Genomic DNA, 24,261 nt, shown 5'->3' on the forward strand with positions numbered 1-24,261 from the left:
AGTGTAATGTGTGTGTGCGGCTGGGATTAGTGTGCGTGGGGAGTGTAATGTGTGTGCGGCTGGGATGAGTGTGTGTGGGGAGTGTAATGTGGGTGTGCGGCTGGGATGAGTGTGTGTGGGGAGTGTAATGTGTGTGTGCGGCTGGGATGAGTGTGTGTGGGGAGTGTAATGTGTGTGTGCGGCTGGGATTAGTGTGTGTGGGGAGTGTAATGTGTGTGCGGCTGGGATGAGTGTGTGTGGGGAGTGTAATGTGGGTGGGCGGCTGGGATGAGAGTGTGTGGAGAGTGTAATGTGGGTGTGCGGCTGGGATGAGTGTGTGTGGGGAGTGTAATGTGGGTGTGCGGCTGGGATTAGTGTGTGTGGGGAGTGTAATGTGTGTGCGGCTGGGATGAGTGTGTGTGGGGAGTGTAATGTGTGTGTGCAGCTGGGATGAGCGTGTGTGGGGAGTGTAATGTGTGTGTGCGGCTGGGATGAGTGTGTGTGGGGAGTGTAATGTGTGTGTGCGGCTGGGATGAGTGTGTGTGGGGAGTGTAATGTGTGTGTGCGGCTGGGATGAGTGTGTGAGGGGAGTGTAATGTGGGTGTGCGGCTGGGATGAGTGTGTGCGGGGAGTGTAATGTGTGTGTGCGGCTGGGATGAGTGTGTGCGGGGAGTGTAATGTGGGTGTGCGGCTGGGATGAGTGTGTGTGGGGAGTGTAATGTGTGTGTGCGGCTGGGATGAGTGTGTGTGGGGAGTGCAATGTGTGTGTGTGGCTGGGATGAGTGTGTGTGGGGAGTGTAATGTGTGTGTGCGGCTGGGATGAGTGTGTGTGGGGAGTGTAATGTGTGTGTGCGGCTGGGGTGAGTGTGTGAGGGGAGTGTAATGTGTGTGTGCGGCTGGGATGAGTGTGTGTGGGGAGTGTAATGTGTGTGTGCGGCTGGGGTGAGTGTGTGTGGGGAGTGTAATGTGTGTGTGCGGCTGGGATGAGTGTGTGTGGGGAGTGCAATGTGTGTGTGCGGCTGGGATGAGTGTGTGTGGGGAGTGTAATGTGTGTGTGCGGCTAGGATGAGTGTGAGCGGGGAGTGTAATGTGTGTGTGCGGCTGGGATGAGTGTGAGCGGGGAGTGTAATGTGGGTGTGCGGCTGGGATGAGTGTGAGCGGGGAGTGTAATGTGTGTGCGCGGCTGGGATGAGTGTGTGTGGGGAGTGTAATGTGTGTGCGGCTGGGATGAGTGTGTGTGGGGAGTGTAGTGTGTGTGTGCGGCTGGAATGAGCGTGTGTGGGGAGTGTAATGTGTGTGCGGCTGGGATGAGTGTGTGTGGGGAGTGTAATGTGTGTGTGCGGCTGGGATGAGTGTGTGTGGGGAGTGTAATGTGTGTGTGCGGCTGGGATGAGTGTGTGTGGGGAGTGTAATGTGGGTGTGCGTCTGGGATGAGTGTGTGTGGGGAGTGTAATGTGTGTGTGCGGCTGGGATGAGTGTGTGTGGGGAGTGTAATGTGGGTGTGCGTCTGGGATGAGTGTGTGTGGGGAGTGTAATGTGTGTGTGCGGCTGGGATGGTGTGTGTGGGGAGTGTAATGTGTGTGTGCGGCTGGGATGAGTGTGTGTGGGGAGTGTAATGTGTGTGTGCGGCTGGGATGAGTGTGTGTGGGGAGTGTAATGTGTGTGTGCGGCTGGGATGAGTGTGTGTGGGGAGTGTAATGTGGGTGTGCGTCTGGGATGAGTGTGTGTGGGGAGTGTAATGTGTGTGTGCGGCTGGGATGGTGTGTGTGGGGAGTGTAATGTGTGTGTGCGGCTGGGATGAGTGTGTGTGGAGAGTGTAATGTGTGTGCGCGGCTGGGATGGTGTGTGTGGGGAGTGTAATGTGTGTGTGCGGCTGGGGTGAGTGTGTGTGGGGAGTGTAATGTGTGTGTGCGGCTGGGATGAGTGTGTGTGGGGAGTGTAATGTGTGTGTGCGGCTGGGGTGAGTGTGTGTGGGGAGTGTAATGTGTGTGTGCGGCTGGGATGAGTGTGTGTGGGGAGTGCAATGTGTGTGTGCGGCTGGGATGAGTGTGTGTGGGGAGTGTAATGTGTGTGTGCGGCTGGGGTGAGTGTGTGAGGGGAGTGTAATGTGTGTGTGCGGCTGGGATGAGTGTGTGTGGGGAGTGTAATGTGTGTGTGCGGCTGGGGTGAGTGTGTGTGGGGAGTGTAATGTGTGTGTGCGGCTGGGATGAGTGTGTGTGGGGAGTGCAATGTGTGTGTGCGGCTGGGATGAGTGTGTGTGGGGAGTGTAATGTGTGTGTGCGGCTAGGATGAGTGTGAGCGGGGAGTGTAATGTGTGTGTGCGGCTGGGATGAGTGTGAGCGGGGAGTGTAATGTGGGTGTGCGGCTGGGATGAGTGTGAGCGGGGAGTGTAATGTGTGTGCGCGGCTGGGATGAGTGTGTGTGGGGAGTGTAATGTGTGTGCGGCTGGGATGAGTGTGTGTGGGGAGTGTAGTGTGTGTGTGCGGCTGGAATGAGCGTGTGTGGGGAGTGTAATGTGTGTGCGGCTGGGATGAGTGTGTGTGGGGAGTGTAATGTGTGTGTGCGGCTGGGATGAGTGTGTGTGGGGAGTGTAATGTGTGTGTGCGGCTGGGATGAGTGTGTGTGGGGAGTGTAATGTGGGTGTGCGTCTGGGATGAGTGTGTGTGGGGAGTGTAATGTGTGTGTGCGGCTGGGATGAGTGTGTGTGGGGAGTGTAATGTGGGTGTGCGTCTGGGATGAGTGTGTGTGGGGAGTGTAATGTGTGTGTGCGGCTGGGATGGTGTGTGTGGGGAGTGTAATGTGTGTGTGCGGCTGGGATGAGTGTGTGTGGGGAGTGTAATGTGTGTGTGCGGCTGGGATGAGTGTGTGTGGGGAGTGTAATGTGTGTGTGCGGCTGGGATGAGTGTGTGTGGGGAGTGTAATGTGGGTGTGCGTCTGGGATGAGTGTGTGTGGGGAGTGTAATGTGTGTGTGCGGCTGGGATGGTGTGTGTGGGGAGTGTAATGTGTGTGTGCGGCTGGGATGAGTGTGTGTGGAGAGTGTAATGTGTGTGCGCGGCTGGGATGGTGTGTGTGAGGAGTGTAATGTGTGTGTGCGGCTGGGGTGAGTGTGTGTGGGGAGTGTAATGTGTGTGTGCGGCTGGGATGAGTGTGTGTGGGGAGTGTAATGTGTGTGTGCGGCTGGGGTGAGTGTGTGTGGGGAGTGTAATGTGTGTGTGCGGCTGGGATGAGTGTGTGTGGGGAGTGCAATGTGTGTGTGCGGCTGGGATGAGTGTGTGTGGGGAGTGTAATGTGTGTGTGCGGCTGGGGTGAGTGTGTGAGGGGAGTGTAATGTGTGTGTGCGGCTGGGATGAGTGTGTGTGGGGAGTGTAATGTGTGTGTGCGGCTGGGGTGAGTGTGTGTGGGGAGTGTAATGTGTGTGTGCGGCTGGGATGAGTGTGTGTGGGGAGTGCAATGTGTGTGTGCGGCTGGGATGAGTGTGTGTGGGGAGTGTAATGTGTGTGTGCGGCTAGGATGAGTGTGAGCGGGGAGTGTAATGTGTGTGTGCGGCTGGGATGAGTGTGAGCGGGGAGTGTAATGTGGGTGTGCGGCTGGGATGAGTGTGAGCGGGGAGTGTAATGTGTGTGCGCGGCTGGGATGAGTGTGTGTGGGGAGTGTAATGTGTGTGCGGCTGGGATGAGTGTGTGTGGGGAGTGTAGTGTGTGTGTGCGGCTGGAATGAGCGTGTGTGGGGAGTGTAATGTGTGTGCGGCTGGGATGAGTGTGTGTGGGGAGTGTAATGTGTGTGTGCGGCTGGGATGAGTGTGTGTGGGGAGTGTAATGTGTGTGTGCGGCTGGGATGAGTGTGTGTGGGGAGTGTAATGTGGGTGTGCGTCTGGGATGAGTGTGTGTGGGGAGTGTAATGTGTGTGTGCGGCTGGGATGGTGTGTGTGGGGAGTGTAATGTGTATGTGCGGCTGGGATGGTGTGTGTGGGGAGTGTAATGTGTGTGTGCGGCTGGGATGAGTGTGTGTGGGGAGTGTAATGTGTGTGTGCGGCTGGGGTGAGTGTGTGTGGGGAGTGTAATGTGTGTGTGCGGCTGGGATGAGTGTGTGTGGGGAGTGTAATGTGTGTGTGCGGCTGGGATGAGTGTGTGTGGGGAATGTAATGTGGGTGTGCAGCTGGGATGAGTGTGTGTGGGGAGTGTAATGTGTGTGTGCGGCTCGGATGAGTGTGTGTGGGGAGTGTAATGTGTGTGTGCGGCTGGGATGAGTGTGTGTGGGGAGTGTAATGGTGTGTGCGGCTGGGATGAGTGTGCGTGGGAGTGTAATGTGTTTGTGCGGCTGGGATGGTGTGTGTGGGGAGTGTAATGTGTGTGTGCGGCTGGGATGGTGTGTGCGGGGAGTGTAATGTGTGTGTGTGGCTGGGATGAGTGTGTGCTGGGAGTGTAATGTGTGTGTGCGGCTGGGGTGAGTGTGTGTGGGGAGTGCAATGTGTGTGTGCGGCTGGGGTGAGTGTGTGTGGGGAGTGTAATGTGTGTGTGCGGCTGGGATGAGTGTGTGTGGGGAGTGTAATGTGTGTGTGCGGCTGGGATTAGTGTGCGTGGGGAGTGTAATGTGTGTGCGGCTGGGATGAGTGTGTGTGGGGCGTGTAATGTGGGTGTGCGGCTGGGATGAGTGTGTGTGGGGAGTGTAATGTGTGTGCGGCTGGGATGAGTGTGTGTGGGGAGTGTAATGTGGGTGTGCGGCTGGGATTAGTGTGTGTGGGGAGTGTAATGTGTGTGCGGCTGGGATGAGTGTGTGTGGGGAGTGTAATGTGGGTGTGCGGCTGAGATGAGTGTGTGTGGAGAGTGTAATGTGGGTGTGCGGCTGGGATGAGTGTGTGTGGGGAGTGTAATGTGGGTGTGCGGCTGGGATGAGTGTGTGTGGGGAGTGTAATGTGTGTGCGGCTGGGATGAGTGTGTGTGGGGAGTGTAATGTGTGTGTGCAGCTGGGATGAGCGTGTGTGGGGAGTGTAATGTGTGTGTGCGGCTGGGATGAGTGTGTGTGGGGAGTGTAATGTGTGTGTGCGGCTGTGATGAGTGTGTGTTGGGAGTGTAATGTGTGTGTGCGGCTGGGATGAGTGTGTGAGGGGAGTGTAATGTGGGTGTGCGGCTGGGATGAGTGTGTGCGGGGAGTATAATGTTTGTGTGCGGCTGGGATGAGTATGTGCGGGGAGTGTAATGTGGGTGTGCGGCTGGGATGAGTGTGTGTGGGGAGTGTAATGTGTGTGTGGCTTGGATGAGTGTGTGTGGGGAGTGTAATGTGTGTGTGCGGCTGGGATGAGTGTGTGTGGGGAGTGTAATGTGTGTGTGCGGCTGGGATGAGTGTGTGTGGGGAGTGCAATGTGTGTGTGTGGCTGGGATGAGTGTGTGTGGGGAGTGTAATGTGTGTGTGCGGCTGGGATGAGTGTGTGTGGAGAGTGTAATGTGTGTGTGCGGCTGGGATGGTGTGTGTGGGGAGTGTAATGTGTGTGTGCGGCTGGGGTGAGTGTGTGTGGGGAGTGTAATGTGTGTGTGCGGCTGGGATGAGTGTGTGTGGGGAGTGTAATGTGTGTGTGCGGCTGGGGTGAGTGTGTGTGGGGAGTGTAATGTGTGTGTGCGGCTGGGATGAGTGTGTGTGGGGAGTGCAATGTGTGTGTGCGGCTGGGATGAGTGTGTGTGGGGAGTGTAATGTGTGTGTGCGGCTGGGGTGAGTGTGTGGGGAGTGTAATGTGTGTGTGCGGCTGGGATGAGTGTGTGTGGGGAGTGTAATGTGTGTGTGCTGCTGGGGTGAGTGTGTGTGGGGAGTGTAATGTGTGTGTGCGGCTGGGATGAGTGTGTGTGGGGAGTGCAATGTGTGTGTGCGGCTGGGATGAGTGTGTGTGGGGAGTGTAATGTGTGTGTGCGGCTAGGATGAGTGTGAGCGGGGAGTGTAATGTGTGTGTGCGGCTGGGATGAGTGTGAGCGGGGAGTGTAATGTGGGTGTGCGGCTGGGATGAGTGTGAGCGGGGAGTGTAATGTGTGTGTGCGGCTGGGATGAGTGTGTGTGGGGAGTGTAATGTGGGTGTGCGGCTGGGATGAGTGTGAGCGGGGAGTGTAATGTGTGTGTGCGGCTGGGATGAGTGTGTGTGGGGAGTGTAATGTGTGTGCGGCTGGGATGAGTGTGTGTGGGGAGTGTAATGTGGGTGTGCGGCTGGGATTAGTGTGTGTGGGGAGTGTAATGTGTGTGCGGCTGGGATGAGTGTGTGTGGGGAGTGTAATGTGGGTGTGCGGCTGAGATGAGTGTGTGTGGAGAGTGTAATGTGGGTGTGCGGCTGGGATGAGTGTGTGTGGGGAGTGTAATGTGGGTGTGCGGCTGGGATGAGTGTGTGTGGGGAGTGTAATGTGTGTGCGGCTGGGATGAGTGTGTGTGGGGAGTGTAATGTGTGTGTGCAGCTGGGATGAGCGTGTGTGGGGAGTGTAATGTGTGTGTGCGGCTGGGATGAGTGTGTGTGGGGAGTGTAATGTGTGTGTGCGGCTGTGATGAGTGTGTGTTGGGAGTGTAATGTGTGTGTGCGGCTGGGATGAGTGTGTGAGGGGAGTGTAATGTGGGTGTGCGGCTGGGATGAGTGTGTGCGGGGAGTATAATGTTTGTGTGCGGCTGGGATGAGTATGTGCGGGGAGTGTAATGTGGGTGTGCGGCTGGGATGAGTGTGTGTGGGGAGTGTAATGTGTGTGTGCGGCTGGGATGAGTGTGTGTGGGGAGTGCAATGTGTGTGTGTGGCTGGGATGAGTGTGTGTGGGGAGTGTAATGTGTGTGTGCGGCTGGGATGAGTGTGTGTGGAGAGTGTAATGTGTGTGTGCGGCTGGGATGGTGTGTGTGGGGAGTGTAATGTGTGTGTGCGGCTGGGGTGAGTGTGTGTGGGGAGTGTAATGTGTGTGCGCGGCTGGGATGAGTGTGTGTGGGGAGTGTAATGTGTGTGTGCGGCTGGGGTGAGTGTGTGTGGGGAGTGTAATGTGTGTGTGCGGCTGGGATGAGTGTGTGTGGGGAGTGCAATGTGTGTGTGCGGCTGGGATGAGTGTGTGTGGGGAGTGTAATGTGTGTGTGCGGCTGGGGTGAGTGTGTGGGGAGTGTAATGTGTGTGTGCGGCTGGGATGAGTGTGTGTGGGGAGTGTAATGTGTGTGTGCTGCTGGGGTGAGTGTGTGTGGGGAGTGTAATGTGTGTGTGCGGCTGGGATGAGTGTGTGTGGGGAGTGCAATGTGTGTGTGCGGCTGGGATGAGTGTGTGTGGGGAGTGTAATGTGTGTGTGCGGCTAGGATGAGTGTGAGCGGGGAGTGTAATGTGTGTGTGCGGCTGGGATGAGTGTGAGCGGGGAGTGTAATGTGGGTGTGCGGCTGGGATGAGTGTGAGCGGGGAGTGTAATGTGTGTGTGCGGCTGGGATGAGTGTGTGTGGGGAGTGTAATGTGGGTGTGCGGCTGGGATGAGTGTGAGCGGGGAGTGTAATGTGTGTGTGCGGCTGGGATGAGTGTGTGTGGGGAGTGTAATGTGTGTGTGCGGCTGGGATGAGTGTGTGTGGGGAGTGTAATGTGGGTGTGTGGCTGGGATGAGTGTGTGTGGGGAGTGTAATGTGGGTGTGCGGCTGGGATGAGTGTGAGCGGGGAGTGTAATGTGTGTGTGCGGCTGGGATGAGTGTGTGTGGGGAGTGTAATGTGTGTGTGTGGCTGGGATGAGTGTGTGTGGGGAGTGTAATGTGTGTGTGCGGCTGGGATGAGTGTGTGTGGGGAGTGTAATGTGTGTGTGCGGCTGGGATGAGTGTGTGTGGGGAGTGTAATGTGTGTGTGCTGCTGGGGTGAGTGTGTGTGGGGAGTGTAATGTGTGTGTGCGGCTGGGATGAGTGTGTGTGGGGAGTGTAATGTGTGTGTGCGGCTGGGATGAGTGTGAGCGGGGAGTGTAATGTGGGTGTGCGGCTGGGATGAGTGTGTGTGGGGAGTGTAATGTGTGTGTGCGGCTGGGATGAGTGTGTGTGGGGAGTGTAATGTGGGTGTGCGGCTGGGATGAGTGTGGGTGGGGAGTGTAATGTGTGTGTGCGGCTGGGATGAGTGTGTGTGGATGTGTAATGTGGGTGTGCGGCTGGGATGAGTGTGGGTGGGGAGTGTCATGTGTGTGTGAGGCTGGGATGAGTGTGTGTGGGGAGTGTAATGTGTGTGTGAGGCTGGGATGAGTGTGTGTGGGGAGTGTAATGTGGGTGTGTGGCTGGGATGAGTGTGAGCGGGGAGTGTAATGTGGGTGTGCGGCTGGGATGAGTGTGAGCGGGGAGTGTAATGTGTGTGTGCGGCTGGGATGAGTGTGTGTGGGGAGTGTAATGTGGGTGTGCGGCTGGGATGAGTGTGAGCGGGGAGTGTAATGTGTGTGTGTGGCTGGGATGAGTGTGTGTGGGGAGTGTAATGTGTGTGTGCGGCTGGGATGAGTGTGTGTGGGGAGTGTAATGTGTGTGTGCGGCTGGGATGAGTGTGTGTGGGGAGTGTAATGTGTGTGTGTGGCTGGGATGAGTGTGTGTGGGGAGTGTAATGTGGGTGTGCGGCTGGGATGAGTGTGAGCGGGGAGTGTAATGTGTGTGTGTGGCTGGGATGAGTGTGTGTGGGGAGTGTAATGTGTGTGTGCGGCTGGGATGAGTGTGAGCGGGGAGTGTAATGTGTGTGTGCGGCTGGGATGAGTGTGTGTGGGGAGTGTAATGTGGGTGTGCGGCTGGGATGAGTGTGAGCGGGGAGTGTAATGTGTGTGTGTGGCTGGGATGAGTGTGTGTGGGGAGTGTAATGTGTGTGTGCGGCTGGGATGAGTGTGAGCGGGGAGTGTAATGTGTGTGTGCGGCTGGGATGAGTGTGTGTGGGGAGTGTAATGTGGGTGTGCGGCTGGGATGAGTGTGAGCGGGGAGTGTAATGTGTGTGTGTGGCTGGGATGAGTGTGTGTGGGGAGTGTAATGTGTGTGTGCGGCTGAGATGAGTGTGTGTGGGGAGTGTAATGTGTGTGTGTGGCTGGGATGAGTGTGTGTGGGGAGTGTAATGTGCGCGCGTGGCTGGGATGAGTGTGTGTGGGGAGTGTAATGTGTGTGCGTGGCTGGGATGAGTGTGTGTGGGGAGTGTAATGTAGGTGTGCGGCTGGGATGAGTGTGAGCGGGGAGTGTAATGTGGGTGTGCGTCTGGGATGAGTGTGTGTGGGGAGTGTAATGTGTGTGTGCGGCTGGGATGGTGTGTGTGGGGAGTGTAATGTGTATGTGCGGCTGGGATGGTGTGTGTGGGGAGTGTAATGTGTGTGTGCGGCTGGGATGAGTGTGTATGGGGAGTGTAATGTGTGTGTGCGGCTGGGGTGAGTGTGTGTGGGGAGTGTAATGTGTGTGTGCGGCTGGGATGAGTGTGTGTGGGGAGTGTAATGTGTGTGTGCGGCTGGGATGAGTGTGTGTGGGGAATGTAATGTGGGTGTGCAGCTGGGATGAGTGTGTGTGGGGAGTGTAATGTGTGTGTGCGGCTCGGATGAGTGTGTGTGGGGAGTGTAATGTGTGTGTGCGGCTGGGATGAGTGTGTGTGGGGAGTGTAATGGTGTGTGCGGCTGGGATGAGTGTGCGTGGGAGTGTAATGTGTTTGTGCGGCTGGGATGGTGTGTGTGGGGAGTGTAATGTGTGTGTGCGGCTGGGATGGTGTGTGCGGGGAGTGTAATGTGTGTGTGTGGCTGGGATGAGTGTGTGCTGGGAGTGTAATGTGTGTGTGCGGCTGGGGTGAGTGTGTGTGGGGAGTGCAATGTGTGTGTGCGGCTGGGGTGAGTGTGTGTGGGGAGTGTAATGTGTGTGTGCGGCTGGGATGAGTGTGTGTGGGGAGTGTAATGTGTGTGTGCGGCTGGGATTAGTGTGCGTGGGGAGTGTAATGTGTGTGCGGCTGGGATGAGTGTGTGTGGGGCGTGTAATGTGGGTGTGCGGCTGGGATGAGTGTGTGTGGGGAGTGTAATGTGTGTGCGGCTGGGATGAGTGTGTGTGGGGAGTGTAATGTGGGTGTGCGGCTGGGATTAGTGTGTGTGGGGAGTGTAATGTGTGTGCGGCTGGGATGAGTGTGTGTGGGGAGTGTAATGTGGGTGTGCGGCTGAGATGAGTGTGTGTGGAGAGTGTAATGTGGGTGTGCGGCTGGGATGAGTGTGTGTGGGGAGTGTAATGTGGGTGTGCGGCTGGGATGAGTGTGTGTGGGGAGTGTAATGTGTGTGCGGCTGGGATGAGTGTGTGTGGGGAGTGTAATGTGTGTGTGCAGCTGGGATGAGCGTGTGTGGGGAGTGTAATGTGTGTGTGCGGCTGGGATGAGTGTGTGTGGGGAGTGTAATGTGTGTGTGCGGCTGTGATGAGTGTGTGTTGGGAGTGTAATGTGTGTGTGCGGCTGGGATGAGTGTGTGAGGGGAGTGTAATGTGGGTGTGCGGCTGGGATGAGTGTGTGCGGGGAGTATAATGTTTGTGTGCGGCTGGGATGAGTATGTGCGGGGAGTGTAATGTGGGTGTGCGGCTGGGATGAGTGTGTGTGGGGAGTGTAATGTGTGTGTGCGGCTGGGATGAGTGTGTGTGGGGAGTGCAATGTGTGTGTGTGGCTGGGATGAGTGTGTGTGGGGAGTGTAATGTGTGTGTGCGGCTGGGATGAGTGTGTGTGGAGAGTGTAATGTGTGTGTGCGGCTGGGATGGTGTGTGTGGGGAGTGTAATGTGTGTGTGCGGCTGGGGTGAGTGTGTGTGGGGAGTGTAATGTGTGTGTGCGGCTGGGATGAGTGTGTGTGGGGAGTGTAATGTGTGTGTGCGGCTGGGGTGAGTGTGTGTGGGGAGTGTAATGTGTGTGTGCGGCTGGGATGAGTGTGTGTGGGGAGTGCAATGTGTGTGTGCGGCTGGGATGAGTGTGTGTGGGGAGTGTAATGTGTGTGTGCGGCTGGGGTGAGTGTGTGGGGAGTGTAATGTGTGTGTGCGGCTGGGATGAGTGTGTGTGGGGAGTGTAATGTGTGTGTGCTGCTGGGGTGAGTGTGTGTGGGGAGTGTAATGTGTGTGTGCGGCTGGGATGAGTGTGTGTGGGGAGTGCAATGTGTGTGTGCGGCTGGGATGAGTGTGTGTGGGGAGTGTAATGTGTGTGTGCGGCTAGGATGAGTGTGAGCGGGGAGTGTAATGTGTGTGTGCGGCTGGGATGAGTGTGAGCGGGGAGTGTAATGTGGGTGTGCGGCTGGGATGAGTGTGAGCGGGGAGTGTAATGTGTGTGTGCGGCTGGGATGAGTGTGTGTGGGGAGTGTAATGTGGGTGTGCGGCTGGGATGAGTGTGAGCGGGGAGTGTAATGTGTGTGTGCGGCTGGGATGAGTGTGTGTGGGGAGTGTAATGTGTGTGTGCGGCTGGGATGAGTGTGTGTGGGGAGTGTAATGTGGGTGTGTGGCTGGGATGAGTGTGTGTGGGGAGTGTAATGTGGGTGTGCGGCTGGGATGAGTGTGAGCGGGGAGTGTAATGTGTGTGTGCGGCTGGGATGAGTGTGTGTGGGGAGTGTAATGTGTGTGTGTGGCTGGGATGAGTGTGTGTGGGGAGTGTAATGTGTGTGTGCGGCTGGGATGAGTGTGTGTGGGGAGTGTAATGTGTGTGTGCGGCTGGGATGAGTGTGTGTGGGGAGTGTAATGTGTGTGTGCTGCTGGGGTGAGTGTGTGTGGGGAGTGTAATGTGTGTGTGCGGCTGGGATGAGTGTGTGTGGGGAGTGTAATGTGTGTGTGCGGCTGGGATGAGTGTGAGCGGGGAGTGTAATGTGGGTGTGCGGCTGGGATGAGTGTGTGTGGGGAGTGTAATGTGTGTGTGCGGCTGGGATGAGTGTGTGTGGGGAGTGTAATGTGGGTGTGCGGCTGGGATGAGTGTGGGTGGGGAGTGTAATGTGTGTGTGCGGCTGGGATGAGTGTGTGTGGATGTGTAATGTGGGTGTGCGGCTGGGATGAGTGTGGGTGGGGAGTGTCATGTGTGTGTGAGGCTGGGATGAGTGTGTGTGGGGAGTGTAATGTGTGTGTGAGGCTGGGATGAGTGTGTGTGGGGAGTGTAATGTGGGTGTGTGGCTGGGATGAGTGTGAGCGGGGAGTGTAATGTGGGTGTGCGGCTGGGATGAGTGTGAGCGGGGAGTGTAATGTGTGTGTGCGGCTGGGATGAGTGTGTGTGGGGAGTGTAATGTGGGTGTGCGGCTGGGATGAGTGTGAGCGGGGAGTGTAATGTGTGTGTGTGGCTGGGATGAGTGTGTGTGGGGAGTGTAATGTGTGTGTGCGGCTGGGATGAGTGTGTGTGGGGAGTGTAATGTGTGTGTGCGGCTGGGATGAGTGTGTGTGGGGAGTGTAATGTGTGTGTGTGGCTGGGATGAGTGTGTGTGGGGAGTGTAATGTGGGTGTGCGGCTGGGATGAGTGTGAGCGGGGAGTGTAATGTGTGTGTGTGGCTGGGATGAGTGTGTGTGGGGAGTGTAATGTGTGTGTGCGGCTGGGATGAGTGTGAGCGGGGAGTGTAATGTGTGTGTGCGGCTGGGATGAGTGTGTGTGGGGAGTGTAATGTGGGTGTGCGGCTGGGATGAGTGTGAGCGGGGAGTGTAATGTGTGTGTGTGGCTGGGATGAGTGTGTGTGGGGAGTGTAATGTGTGTGTGCGGCTGGGATGAGTGTGAGCGGGGAGTGTAATGTGTGTGTGCGGCTGGGATGAGTGTGTGTGGGGAGTGTAATGTGGGTGTGCGGCTGGGATGAGTGTGAGCGGGGAGTGTAATGTGTGTGTGTGGCTGGGATGAGTGTGTGTGGGGAGTGTAATGTGTGTGTGCGGCTGAGATGAGTGTGTGTGGGGAGTGTAATGTGTGTGTGTGGCTGGGATGAGTGTGTGTGGGGAGTGTAATGTGCGCGCGTGGCTGGGATGAGTGTGTGTGGGGAGTGTAATGTGTGTGCGTGGCTGGGATGAGTGTGTGTGGGGAGTGTAATGTAGGTGTGCGGCTGGGATGAGTGTGAGCGGGGAGTGTAATGTGTGTGTGTGGCTGGGATGAGTGTGTGTGGGGAGTGTAATGTGTGTGCGTGGCTGGGGTGAGTGTGTGTGGGGAGTGTAATGTGGGTGTGCGGCTGGGATGAGTGTGTGTGGGGAGTGTAATGTGTGTGCGTGGCTGGGATGAGTGTGTGTGGGGAGTGTAATGTGTGTGTGTGGCTGTGATGAGTGTGTGTGGGGAGTGTAATGTGTGTGTGCGACTGGGATGAGTGTGAGCGGGGAGTGTAATGTGTGTGTGCGGCTGGGATGAGTGTGTGTGGGGAGTGTAATGTGTGTGTGCGGCTGGGATGAGTGTGAGCGGGGAGTGTAATGTGGGTGTGCGGCTGGGATGAGTGTGAGCGGGGAGTGTAATGTGTGTGTGCGGCTGGGATGAGTGTGTGTGGGGAGTGTAATGTGGGTGTGCGACTGGGGTGAGTGTGAGCGGGGAGTGTAATGTGGGTGTGCGGCTGCAGCTTGTCAGCCTCCCGAGTGTCAATCGCGGAACCGTTTCTCATTGGAATCGATTGGGTTCCACGTGGCGCGGTGCCAGCCCCTCAACTGTGGCGGAATCGGTCCCGGTGCGGCACCAGTTTTGCTGGCGTGAAAGTCCACAAATTCTGCGGAGAATCCGGCCTCATAGAATCCCTACAGAACCGAATCGTTGACCTGAAATGTTAACTCTATTTTCTCTCTCCACAGACTTGCTGAACTTTTCCAGCAGTTTGTATTTTTATTTCAGATTTCCACCATCCTCAGTATTTTGCTTTTGTGAAGGTAAAAAGCTAACTAGCCAATCAACTATTCACTTTTTATAGCAATATACCCTCCATCCTATCACAGACTCTACTCACCCGTTTAACCTCCTCCCACAGACAATCGACACTCGTCCTATTTTGGAATTTACTCCACAGTCCCCCGGGGAAAGGATCAATGTAAATCCTCCCCTGTCCCCAGTGTAATTAATACAACAGAATATTCAGCCAGCCCCACCTTTCCACACTCGCCACTCCTTATTTTTTCCTGGGATGGGGCGGCATGTGGCGCTGTGGTTAGCACTGGGACTGCGGCGCTGAGGACCCGGGTTCGAATCCCGGCCCCGGGTCACTGTCCGTGTGGAGTTTACACATTCTCCCCGTGTCTGCGTGGGTCTCACCCCCACAACCCACAGATGTGCAGGGTGGGTGGATTGGCCACGCTAAATTGCCCCTTAATTGGAAAAAAATAATTGGGCACTCTAAATTCATTTACAAAAAGGAAAAACATTTTTTTTAAAGTATTTCCACCAGAAGTATTAGACTGGGGAATAAGTGTTCAACCTTTTGTCGATGACCTACTTGGAAACCATAGCAACGTTGAAGGTGAATTAAGTGTTGTGTGAACTGAATGATGCAGTATCGATGTTTTGCCATTAGGTGTCGCTGGTTAATGTTTTATATTTATATTCAGAGAATGCTGAAGGTGTCTTGAGGCAGAACGTTAATCAGAGCACTGACTGCTTTGACACTTTGAATGGATGTGCAGCATTCTAAAAGTCTTGAGAGACGCTATATAAATTCAGGTTTTTCCTTCTTTCTTTTCAGTTCGGTCAATGATCGTAAATTCAAAGCCCTCGGCCTATATTGGTGGCGAGTCCCCATTTTGGTATCAAGGAGCCTTGATAAACTGCCTGGGATAAAAATGTCATGAAGAGGTTTGAATGAATTAAAATCTTACCCATTCCATGCAAACGTAGCCCAGTACGACATCACTGCTTTGCTGAGGTTCCTTTCCTCTTCAGTCATGTTGCCTGTTTGATAAAGTCACATCATCAGAACCTTCATTGCTAATCTGGTTAAATGAATGATGACACTGCACACACGCTGTGGCAATAGCTACACTAACAACTATTCAAGATAATCAGACATAATGTGACTCAGCTCCCTGACCCCTTCTCTGGGGTTAGAGAATATGTTCAATCCTTACACTTTTTTTGAATTACCTGGGAGCTTGAGGAGCTGATAGGCACCCATTGCTTTCTCCATGGCAACACATCAGCCAATCGGGATAAAGTGTTGTGAGTGTTTGAAATTTGGCATTCTTGTGTTTGTCCTGATGAGTTCAAGATGTAAAGCTTCAGCAACATGTGCCTTTTCTCAGCAATAACTCTGCCATTTCTACCACCTGGAAGGACAAGAGCAGCAGATAGATACCTGGGAACCCCACCTCCAAGTCACTCACCATCCTGACTTGGAAATATATCGCCGTTCCTTCACTGTCGCTGGGGCAACATCCTGGAACTCCCTCCCTAACAGCACAGTGGGTGTATCTACACCTCAGAGACTGCAGCGGTTCAAGAAGGCAGCTCACTGCCACCTTCACAAGGGCAATTAGGGATGGGCAATAAATGCTGTCCCAGCCAGCGAAGCCCACATCCCGTGAGCTCAATCGAATGCTGGACGCATTGGAGGAGAGGAGGTACACCCCAGGGCGGGGCGATGACTGTTTCCTCGGTTGGGGCTCGTTTTCAGTCTTTGGAAATCTTGCTGCATGGTATGTCGGACATCCTGGTTGATTCGGGGAGATGGAGCAGGACAAGGGGTATCTATGCGCCCCATCTCCCGAGGGGAGGTGGGGATGAATTCCTGGCCAAATTTGAGAACTGGCTGCCGCAGTTTCACAATCTCAGTTTGAAGGTTGGGCTTTTGCAGAGTCCGATGGAGCACAGTGTGACCGGTCTTCGGGGTCTGGGGTCGGTCGCGGACTCCGACCACTGGTCACATGCTGTCTTCGCCTCGATGTTTGTTGAGAAAGATTGGAAGCGTCGGGTCGGTCTTTCACACCCACCAGACCTAGGTTTCTGTTCATCAGGGATTCGCGACAACGACATGGCAGAAGTGTCGGGGCTTTGGTGAAACTCTGGATGGATCCTGGATGTTGCTCGAAGATGCTGTCGTGGTTTTGGCCTTTCCAAGCTCTGTAGGTGGTCCGTAGATGCCGTTCATCATTAATCCTGAACTTTGTTCCCTTCTGATTATATGCCTGATTTTGTGTTATTGTCTTCCATCCGGACACGGTTCCGAGCACATGGGTGTTTGTCACCTGCTATTCTGCAAAAATCCAGCTGCATTGGTTGTATGGCATGAGGGTTGTGCAATATTCACCTAGCTTTTTAAAAATTTAATGTGCTTTAATCCTTGCTTTTACACTGAGGGAGTACATATTTTTTGTACCCTTCACATTATTTATAAGAAGAGTAGCGTCACAGCAGGGTGGTGGGTGGATGTGTTGGTACGGCCTTTGGTGACAAGTATTAATGTCTTGTTTTTCTTCTGTATTTTGGGGATTAGGGATCCACGCTGGTCTCCTATGAAGGTTCAGACAGATCTTGTATCCTGGAAGAAACTGGGTTCCTTTTTATTTCCCGGAGTTGGTGCCTCTGGTGTTGTTGGAGTCGGGGGAAATATGTACGGGTGCACGCCCGGGAGGGTTCAATTAATCCCTCGATATCTGGCCGATCTTGGGTTAGTCTTCTTTATTTACTTCGCTGGACGGATGGCGATCGCAGTTACTTGATTACTTGGCTCATGGAATGTACGGTTGCTCGGGTTACAGTGATGAGGGGAAATGGGTGGAATCTTGTTGCTGGCAGGGCCTAGGTGATGCCTCTGGGGTGCCTCATGTTAGGGTTGCTTGCTTTGTTCAATGTATAAACGTAATGAGAGTATCCTTGAGCCCCTAATCTCGTGTGCTGTTGATCTCAGTATAGTTCGAGTCAGATTAGGGCAGTAGTATGTTTATCTGGGTCAGGTGGAGGAGGGGTGGAGGAGGCCCCCCCCAAATGGAGTATCTTGTTGGCTGTGGGACCCCCGAGTGTAACTGAGTGCTTAACTTCAGCCTTGTTAAAGTCCTTCTTCAGTCGGAGGTTAGGCTGGATGGAGAAGTAGGTCACCCTCACCCAAATGGTTTTATATAGGGACTTCCAGACTGTCCTTGAGGCTTGGCTCCCCTGGTTGGGTGTGAATGTGCGTGTTACGTGCGTGTGCAGTTTCTTACGAGGTTATGCTGTTCAGTTCCTGGTATCCTTTTTGTGAAAGGGGACATTGATTGACCATGTCTGACGTGTATTGGCCAATCCGGTGTTCCTCCCTCTTTGGGGTTTCCTTTATCTGGGTGGGAGAGTAGCTGATACAGGCTCTGATTTGTTATATTTAATTCTACAGGGTTTCCCTTATCCTGCCCAAGGGGGAAAGGGTCTTATCCCTTCCCAAGATACCCCGTTAATGGGGGTCATGATGACTCCTTTTCTTTGACGATGGGGTTTCCTTGGTGGAGAATTGTTTAACTTTTTGGGTGGAGGGGCCTGAGTGGTGCCTCTGATCTGGCTGGAGAGGAGTGAGCTTTGTTGTGCAAAGTCTTGGCAGGGTGTGAGAATCCTTGGCTTCCAGGCTCCAGTATATTAGAATGTACACTGTCAAGCCAGGTCTTGTACCGAAGGCGGTATCCTGTCCTTTCCAGTTTCCTGGGGTATCCTTTCTTTGCTTGAAGGTAGGTCTTGTGATGTGGAGTTAGATCCCGATAAGGGATCCTGTATTTGTGTCGCTCTTGGCTGTCCCGCAGAGGGTATGCTGCCTCTGGTATAATTGGAGTAGGGGGAGGTATGTTTTGGTGCCTATCTGAACGGGGGCGAAAATCTTATCCTATATTGTATTTGGCTGTGTGAGTAACCATTCCACGTGAAGGTGTGCACCACCTTTCCCAGGTTTTCATCACTTTACCCTCTTCTCCCCCATTCTCTACCTAATCTGTCCACTGTTTGTCCATGTATTAACACAAGCACCAAGTTTAATGATTAAGCTGAAACAATGTGTTGGTGTTCTCTGTGCCCATGTACGCAGAAGAATTTATGCTGTGTTGTATCATTTTGAGGGTTTGTTGCGTTATTTGTAAAAATGGAAAAACTCTGATCAAAAAATATTTTAAAGATAGTTGGGTTTTTATAGCAACAGCAAAGTTCGCTGGTTACTTTTTCCTGGTATAAGCAGATGATTAACTAACTTCATTGATTTTCATTTCCAAGTTTACATGTCTCAGGAGTCTGGGTCACCATTCTGTTATTGTAACAACTAAACTGTTATACCCACACTTAACTACAGCTGGTTAAAGGTTTGTGGAGATTTTAAGTTCCTTACCCAGTATTACTTCAAAGGCAGGGATGAAGGATCCTCCAAAGACAAAGGACAGCTCAGCCGCATGAGGAGCCCTCTTGAATTGCGGTATTCTTGCATCATAGAAGCTGGCACGGTGCTGGAATTCATATAAAAACACAGGGTTCCCAGCATCTGCAAACAGAACACCAGAGTTAGTGAAACAAGAGCAGATATTCATTCACAAAACACCAGCCCCAACCTGCGATTCTATTAATCCAAAGACTTTCCCATTCACTTCCAAGAACAAAGAACAATACAGCACAGGAACAGGCCCTTCATCCCTCCAAGCCCATTGGACCAAACCCTTTTCCCTTCACACCCATTGTACACAATCCCAATGGACCCAAACCCCTTCCCGTTCACTCCCATTGTACACAATCCAAATGGACCCAAACCCCTTCCCGTTCACTCCCATTGTACACAATCCCAATGGACCCAAACCCCTTCCCGTTCACTCCCATTGTACACAATCCCAATGGACCCAAACCCCTTCCCGTTCACTCCCATTGTACACAATCCCAATGGACCCAAACCCCTTCCCGTTCACTCCCATTGTACATAATCCAAATGGACCCAAACCCCTTCCCGTTCACTCCCATTGTACACAATCCCAATGGACCCAAACCCCTTCCCGTTCACTCCCATTGTACACAATCCCAATGGACCCAAACCCCTTCCCGTTCACTCCCATTGTACACAATCCCAATGGACCCAAACCCCTTCCCGTTCACACCCATTGTACACAATCCAAATGGACCCAAACCCCTTTCCATTCACACCCAATGTACACAATCCCAATGGACCTAAACCCCTTTCCATTCACACCCAATGTACACAATCCCAATGGACCCAAACCCCTTTCCATTCACACCCAATGTACACAATCCCATTGGACCTAAACCCCTTTCCATTCACACCCATTGTATAGAATTCCAATGGACCCAAACCGCTTCCCAATGACACCCATTGTAGTAGTTCATGAAGACCTTCCTTCTCACTATGCCCCAAACTTGTGGAGTGTTGCCCTGATGACATCCATTGACTCTGTCTACACCTCCCGCTGCCTGGGGAAAGCGGGCAGCATAATGAAAGACCCCTCCCACCCGGGTTATTCTCTCTTCCAAATTCTTCTGTCGGGCAGGAGGTACAGAAGTCTGAGAACACGCACTAACAAATTGAAAGACAGCTTCTTCACCGCTGTTACCAGCCTCCTAAATGACCCTCTTATGGATTGAACTGATCTCTCCACACATCTTCTCTACTGAGTAGTACTACAGTCCGTGTGCTTCACCCGATGTCTATGTATTTACATTATCTATCGTATGTCCCATGTTTTTTCATGTATGGAACGATCTGCCTGGACTGTGCGCGGAACAATACTTTTCACTGTACCTCAGTGCACGTGACAATAGATCAAATCCAAGCTATAAAATAATGATCACTCTAATGGTGACAGCTGCCTCCAGCTTATTGTGGACTATGGCTAATTATTCTCTCCCATTGATCGAGGTAAACCATTTACATATACAAGAACGATTAAGCTCTTGTATTCTCTGTATTGATGTTAACTGTAGCCTCATTATTTCCTAATGCTAACAGAACCACACACTTCATGCTCACCTTTTTAAAAAAAAAAAAATTTTTTTAATAAAGTTTTCACAAAATATCAGCAACAAAATGTAAAAGGAACCCAATAGAATTAAATACAAAACAAAACAACCTCGTGCCCCCCTCCCCCTATACATAAATAATAAATTAACACCCCGAAACACATAGCAAACATAGCAAATATATACACCCGCTCAGATCCCCAGTGTAGACAAACAGAAATAAAATGGACCCACCCCCCCCCGGGTTGCTGCTGCTGCTGACCATTGTCTACCGTTCTGCCAGGAAGTCCAAGAACGGTTGCCACCGCCTGAAAAACCCTTGCACCGTGATGCACGATCAATAAATACTAAAACGAGGTTGTAGTATAACTGGAGGCTTTAATAAGCTAGAACTGTTCCCCAGCAGCTCGGGTACAGAATGAGGGCTGCTGGGACGGCACGGGTTCTTATACCCCGCCTATCAGGGCGGAGCTACCATACTCTACAGCCAATGGTAAAACCCCTAGGTTTAGCCAATGGCACTTAGCCTCTCAGGTACCGTAATACCTGATAATACCACACACCGATCCCCTTAAGGCAAATTTCACCCCCTCCAATTTAATAAACCCCGTCATATCGTTGATCCAGGATTCCACGCTTGGGGGCCTCACATCCTTCCACTGAGGAAGAATCCTTCGCCGGGCTACCAGGGATGCAAAGGCCAGAATACCTGCCTCTTTCGCCTCCTGCACTCCCGGCTCCCCTGCAACCCCAAATATTGCGAGCCACCAGCCCGGTTTGACCCCAGATCCTACCACTCTCGACACCGTCCTCGCTACGCCCTTCCAAAATTCCTCCAGCGCTGGGCATGCCCAGAACATATGGGTGTGGTTTGCTGGGCTCCCTGAGCACCTAACACACCTGTCCTCACCCCCAAAAAACCGGCTCATCCTTGTCCCGGTCATGTGTGCCTTGTGCAGCACCTCAAACTGTATGAGGCTGAGCCTCGCGCACGAAGAGGAAGAGTTCACCCTCCCTAGGGCACCTGCCCACGTCCCCTCCTCGATCTCCTCCCCCAACACCTCCTCCCACTTACCTTTCAGCTCCTCCACCGAGGCCTCCTCCTCCTCCTGCATCACCTAGTATGTCGCCGAGATCTTCCCCTCTCCAACCCACCCCCCCGAGAGCACCCTGTCCTGTACCGCGCGTGGCAGCAGCAGCGGGAATTCCACCACCTGCCGCCTGGCAAACGCCCTTACCTGTAGATACCTAAAGGTGTTCCCCGGGGGGAGCCCGTACTTCTCCAGCTCACCCAGGCTCGCGAACTTCCCATCCACAAACAGGTCCCCCAACCTTCTTATCCCTGCCCTGTGCCACCCCGAAAACCTTCCATCCATTCTCCCTGGGACAAACCGGTGGTTCCCCCATATCGGGGTCCACACCGAAGCCCCCACTTTCCCCCTGTGCCGCCTCCATTGCCCCAAAATTTTGTGGGTCGCCGCCACCACCGGGCTTGTAGTGTACCTCCTTGGAGGGAGCGGCCTTCATGCTCACCTTTGTAGTACTGGGCCGCTCTCAGGGTAGGCTGAGTTATATAAACATCACCAAACATGTCGATGCAACGTTCTTTCAGCATGTCAGGGTCGTGTACATCCGTAAAGTATTCGTCAAAAATCAGGTCTTGATTTTCCTCGCCAAACTAATCAGAAAGGCAAATTACTCGATGTCCCACAACACAATTTATTGAGAGAAGAAAATACAAAAGTGTATCAGCTGCATCCAGAACAGATATGAACTTGGGGTGGCGCCTTGGACGCTGTACTCATGACCTTGCACCTTGTAGCTGTGACCTTTGACCCTGTACATATCTTTGAACCTTTTGGCCGTAACCTTCTGACTCAAGGGTGGGAGCAATGCTGACTGAGCTGGGCCCAGGCCTATTATGGGGCTGGTGGAGATTACAGATAGGAAGGGGATAGGCCAAGGAGGCTCTCTGAAAAGAAGAATGGAAGTTTCAAAATGGAGGTGTTGTTTAACCAGGAGCCAGCATAGGTCAGCGAGCACAGAGGTGGGGGGCATTTGGCGGGTGTTAGAACAACAGGCAGCAGACATTTGGATGGCGTCAAGTTTACGGAGGTTCGATCCCGGCCCCGGATCACTGTCCGTGTGGAGTTTGCACATTCTCCCCTTGTTTGCGTGGATTTCGCCCCCCACAACCCAAAGATGTGGAGGGTAGGTGGATTGGCCGCGCTAAATTACCCCATAGGCAGCGCCCTCAAGTACATCAACAAAATACAATACAATGTAATGCAATACAATGGTGAATGGTAGCTGTAATACATTCACCACGCCCCTTAATTGGAAAAAATGAATTGGGCACTCTAAATTTCAAAAACAAAGTTTACTGAGGGTAGAATGTAGGAACCAAGCTAGGCGTGCACTGGAATAGTCGAGTCTAGAGGTGACAGAGGCACGGATGAACAGCAGAGGAACCGAGGGAGGGGTGGAGATGGGTGATGTTACAGAGATCTCAATTAGGGCAGAAATATGTGGTTGAAAGTCCACCTCGGGCCAAATATGGCATCAAGGTCGTGCACAGGCTGATCCAATCTTGGGCAATGTCTGTGACAGGGGTAGCGTCTGTGCTGAGGGAGCAGGGTTTGTGGAGAGGACCAGGCAACGGTTTCAGTCTTCCCAATATTTAAATTGGAGGTCATTTCTGCTCATTCAGTACTGGAGGTCAGACTGGAGGAGCCTGAAATTGAAAAGACAATGGGGGGGGGGGGGGCGCGGTGAAGGAGGTGGTGGTGAGGTAGAGCTGGGTGTTGTCAATGTTCATCTGAAACTAACGGTGCTTTTGGATCATGGCTCTGAGCTGCAGCATAGAGGAGAAATGGAAGGAAGGCAAGGATTGATCCTGGGCGGGAGAAAAGAACTGGTTTCAGGCCGGTCAGGACGACCTTCCTCAATCTCCCCTTCCCCGAACAGTGCTCAGAAAACCAAACAGAAATTACTTTATCTCCTGACCTACTCACTTAACCTTTTATTTAGAAGACTTTGACAGATATCGAGCAGTATTAATCGGAGCTTACACGATGATGAAGAAATCAGATTGCGATGGCAGGACAGAGTTACAAGCGGTTTACTGAGAAACACCCTGTCAAGTCACTGTGTGACGGTCAGGAAAACCCCAGAAAATTCACTTACTATTGGGGTGATATATCTGTTAATTTTCTCCTTAATTTGCTCTATGGTTATTCCTGCTTCCCAGTTTGGTGGAAAGATTTTCTGTGAAGAATAAGAGAGTAATTTTAAACATTTAAACAGTTTCCTGGGCATAGTGCATGAGACCCACTCAGCAGGAGCAAGGGCTGGGTGTGGGTGGTTGGGGGAGGGGGAGGGAGGGGGGCACGTAACCCATTCTGCAGCGAGGGATGTAAGAGGCGGATCGGTGAGGAACACTTTCATTGTTCCATTTAAAAAACTTGAGCACAACAATCTAATCTGACACGGCAACACTGGAGTGCTGCACAGTCAGAGGGTCAGTACTGAGGGAGTGCTGCACTGTCAGAGGGTCAGTACTGAGGGAGTGCTGCACTGTCAGAGGGTCAGTACTGAGGGAGTGCTGCACTGTCAGAGGGTCAGTACTGAGGGAGTGCTGCACTGTCAGGGGGTCAGTACTGAGGGAGTGCTGCACTGTCAGAGGGTCAGTACTGAGGGAGTGCTGCACTGTCAGAGGGTCAGTACTGAGGGAGTGCTGCACTGTCAGGGGGTCAGTACTGAGGGAGTGCTGCACTGTCAGAGGGTCAGTACTGAGGGAGTGCTGCACTGTCAGAGGGTCAGTACTGAGGGAGTGCTGCACTGTCAGAGGGTCAGTACTGAGGGAGTGCCGCACTGTCAGGGGGTCAGTACTGAGGGAGTGCCGCACTGTCAGAGGGTCAGTACTGAGGGAGTGCCGCACTGTCAGAGGATCTGCCCTGGTCAATATTTCTCCCAATTACCAACGTAACAATCATTATCACATTGCTATTTAGAAACATGCGCAGTAAGATCTGGTGTAGAGCACTCGGCCCTTCCAGCCCGCCCTGCCATTCAATATCATCACGGCTGATCTGATTGTAACCTGAACCCTATGTTCCTGCTGACCTTCCAATGACCTTTCACCCCCTTGTGAATCAAGTTTGTGGGAGCTTGCTGTGTTTCTACATGACACTCCATTGGATGTCCTGTGCGAATGAATGTTTTTCCTTTCCACACTTCAAAAATACCTTGTGGCGTCTGAAACTTTTATCACAATAGTTTCATAGTCACCATTACTAAGATTTGCTTTCAATTCCAGGATTATGTTTGTCATTAATTGAAGTTTCACTCTAATAGCTGCCATTGTGGGACTTGGGCCCATGTCCCCAGAATATTAAGCCTCCGAGTAACAATGAGACTCCACCGCCATCTCCTCCGAAATCAATCACCCTATCAATGTCACTCCCTGTTCCCACCCAAACCGGAGAGTGTTAC

At 53.1% G+C, this 24,261-nt stretch overlaps 1 protein-coding gene across 1 annotated transcript in view; it reads right to left on the bottom strand.

Moving 5' to 3' along the window:
• LOC140430335 (cocaine esterase-like) overlaps positions 1-24,261 on the bottom strand; it is an 89,542-nt gene that overhangs the window by 28,821 nt on the left and 36,460 nt on the right. Inside the window, exons 9-12 of the mRNA XM_072517790.1 lie at positions 22,954-23,034; positions 21,301-21,445; positions 18,140-18,289; positions 14,685-14,757 (exon numbers count right to left, since the gene is read on the bottom strand). Coding sequence (XP_072373891.1) covers positions 14,685-14,757; positions 18,140-18,289; positions 21,301-21,445; positions 22,954-23,034 — 449 coding nt within the window. The remainder of the gene's footprint in view (positions 1-14,684; positions 14,758-18,139; positions 18,290-21,300; positions 21,446-22,953; positions 23,035-24,261) is intronic.

Source organism: Scyliorhinus torazame, chromosome 10 (genome assembly GCF_047496885.1).
Source record: "Scyliorhinus torazame isolate Kashiwa2021f chromosome 10, sScyTor2.1, whole genome shotgun sequence".
NCBI classification, from domain to species: domain Eukaryota; kingdom Metazoa; phylum Chordata; class Chondrichthyes; order Carcharhiniformes; family Scyliorhinidae; genus Scyliorhinus; species Scyliorhinus torazame.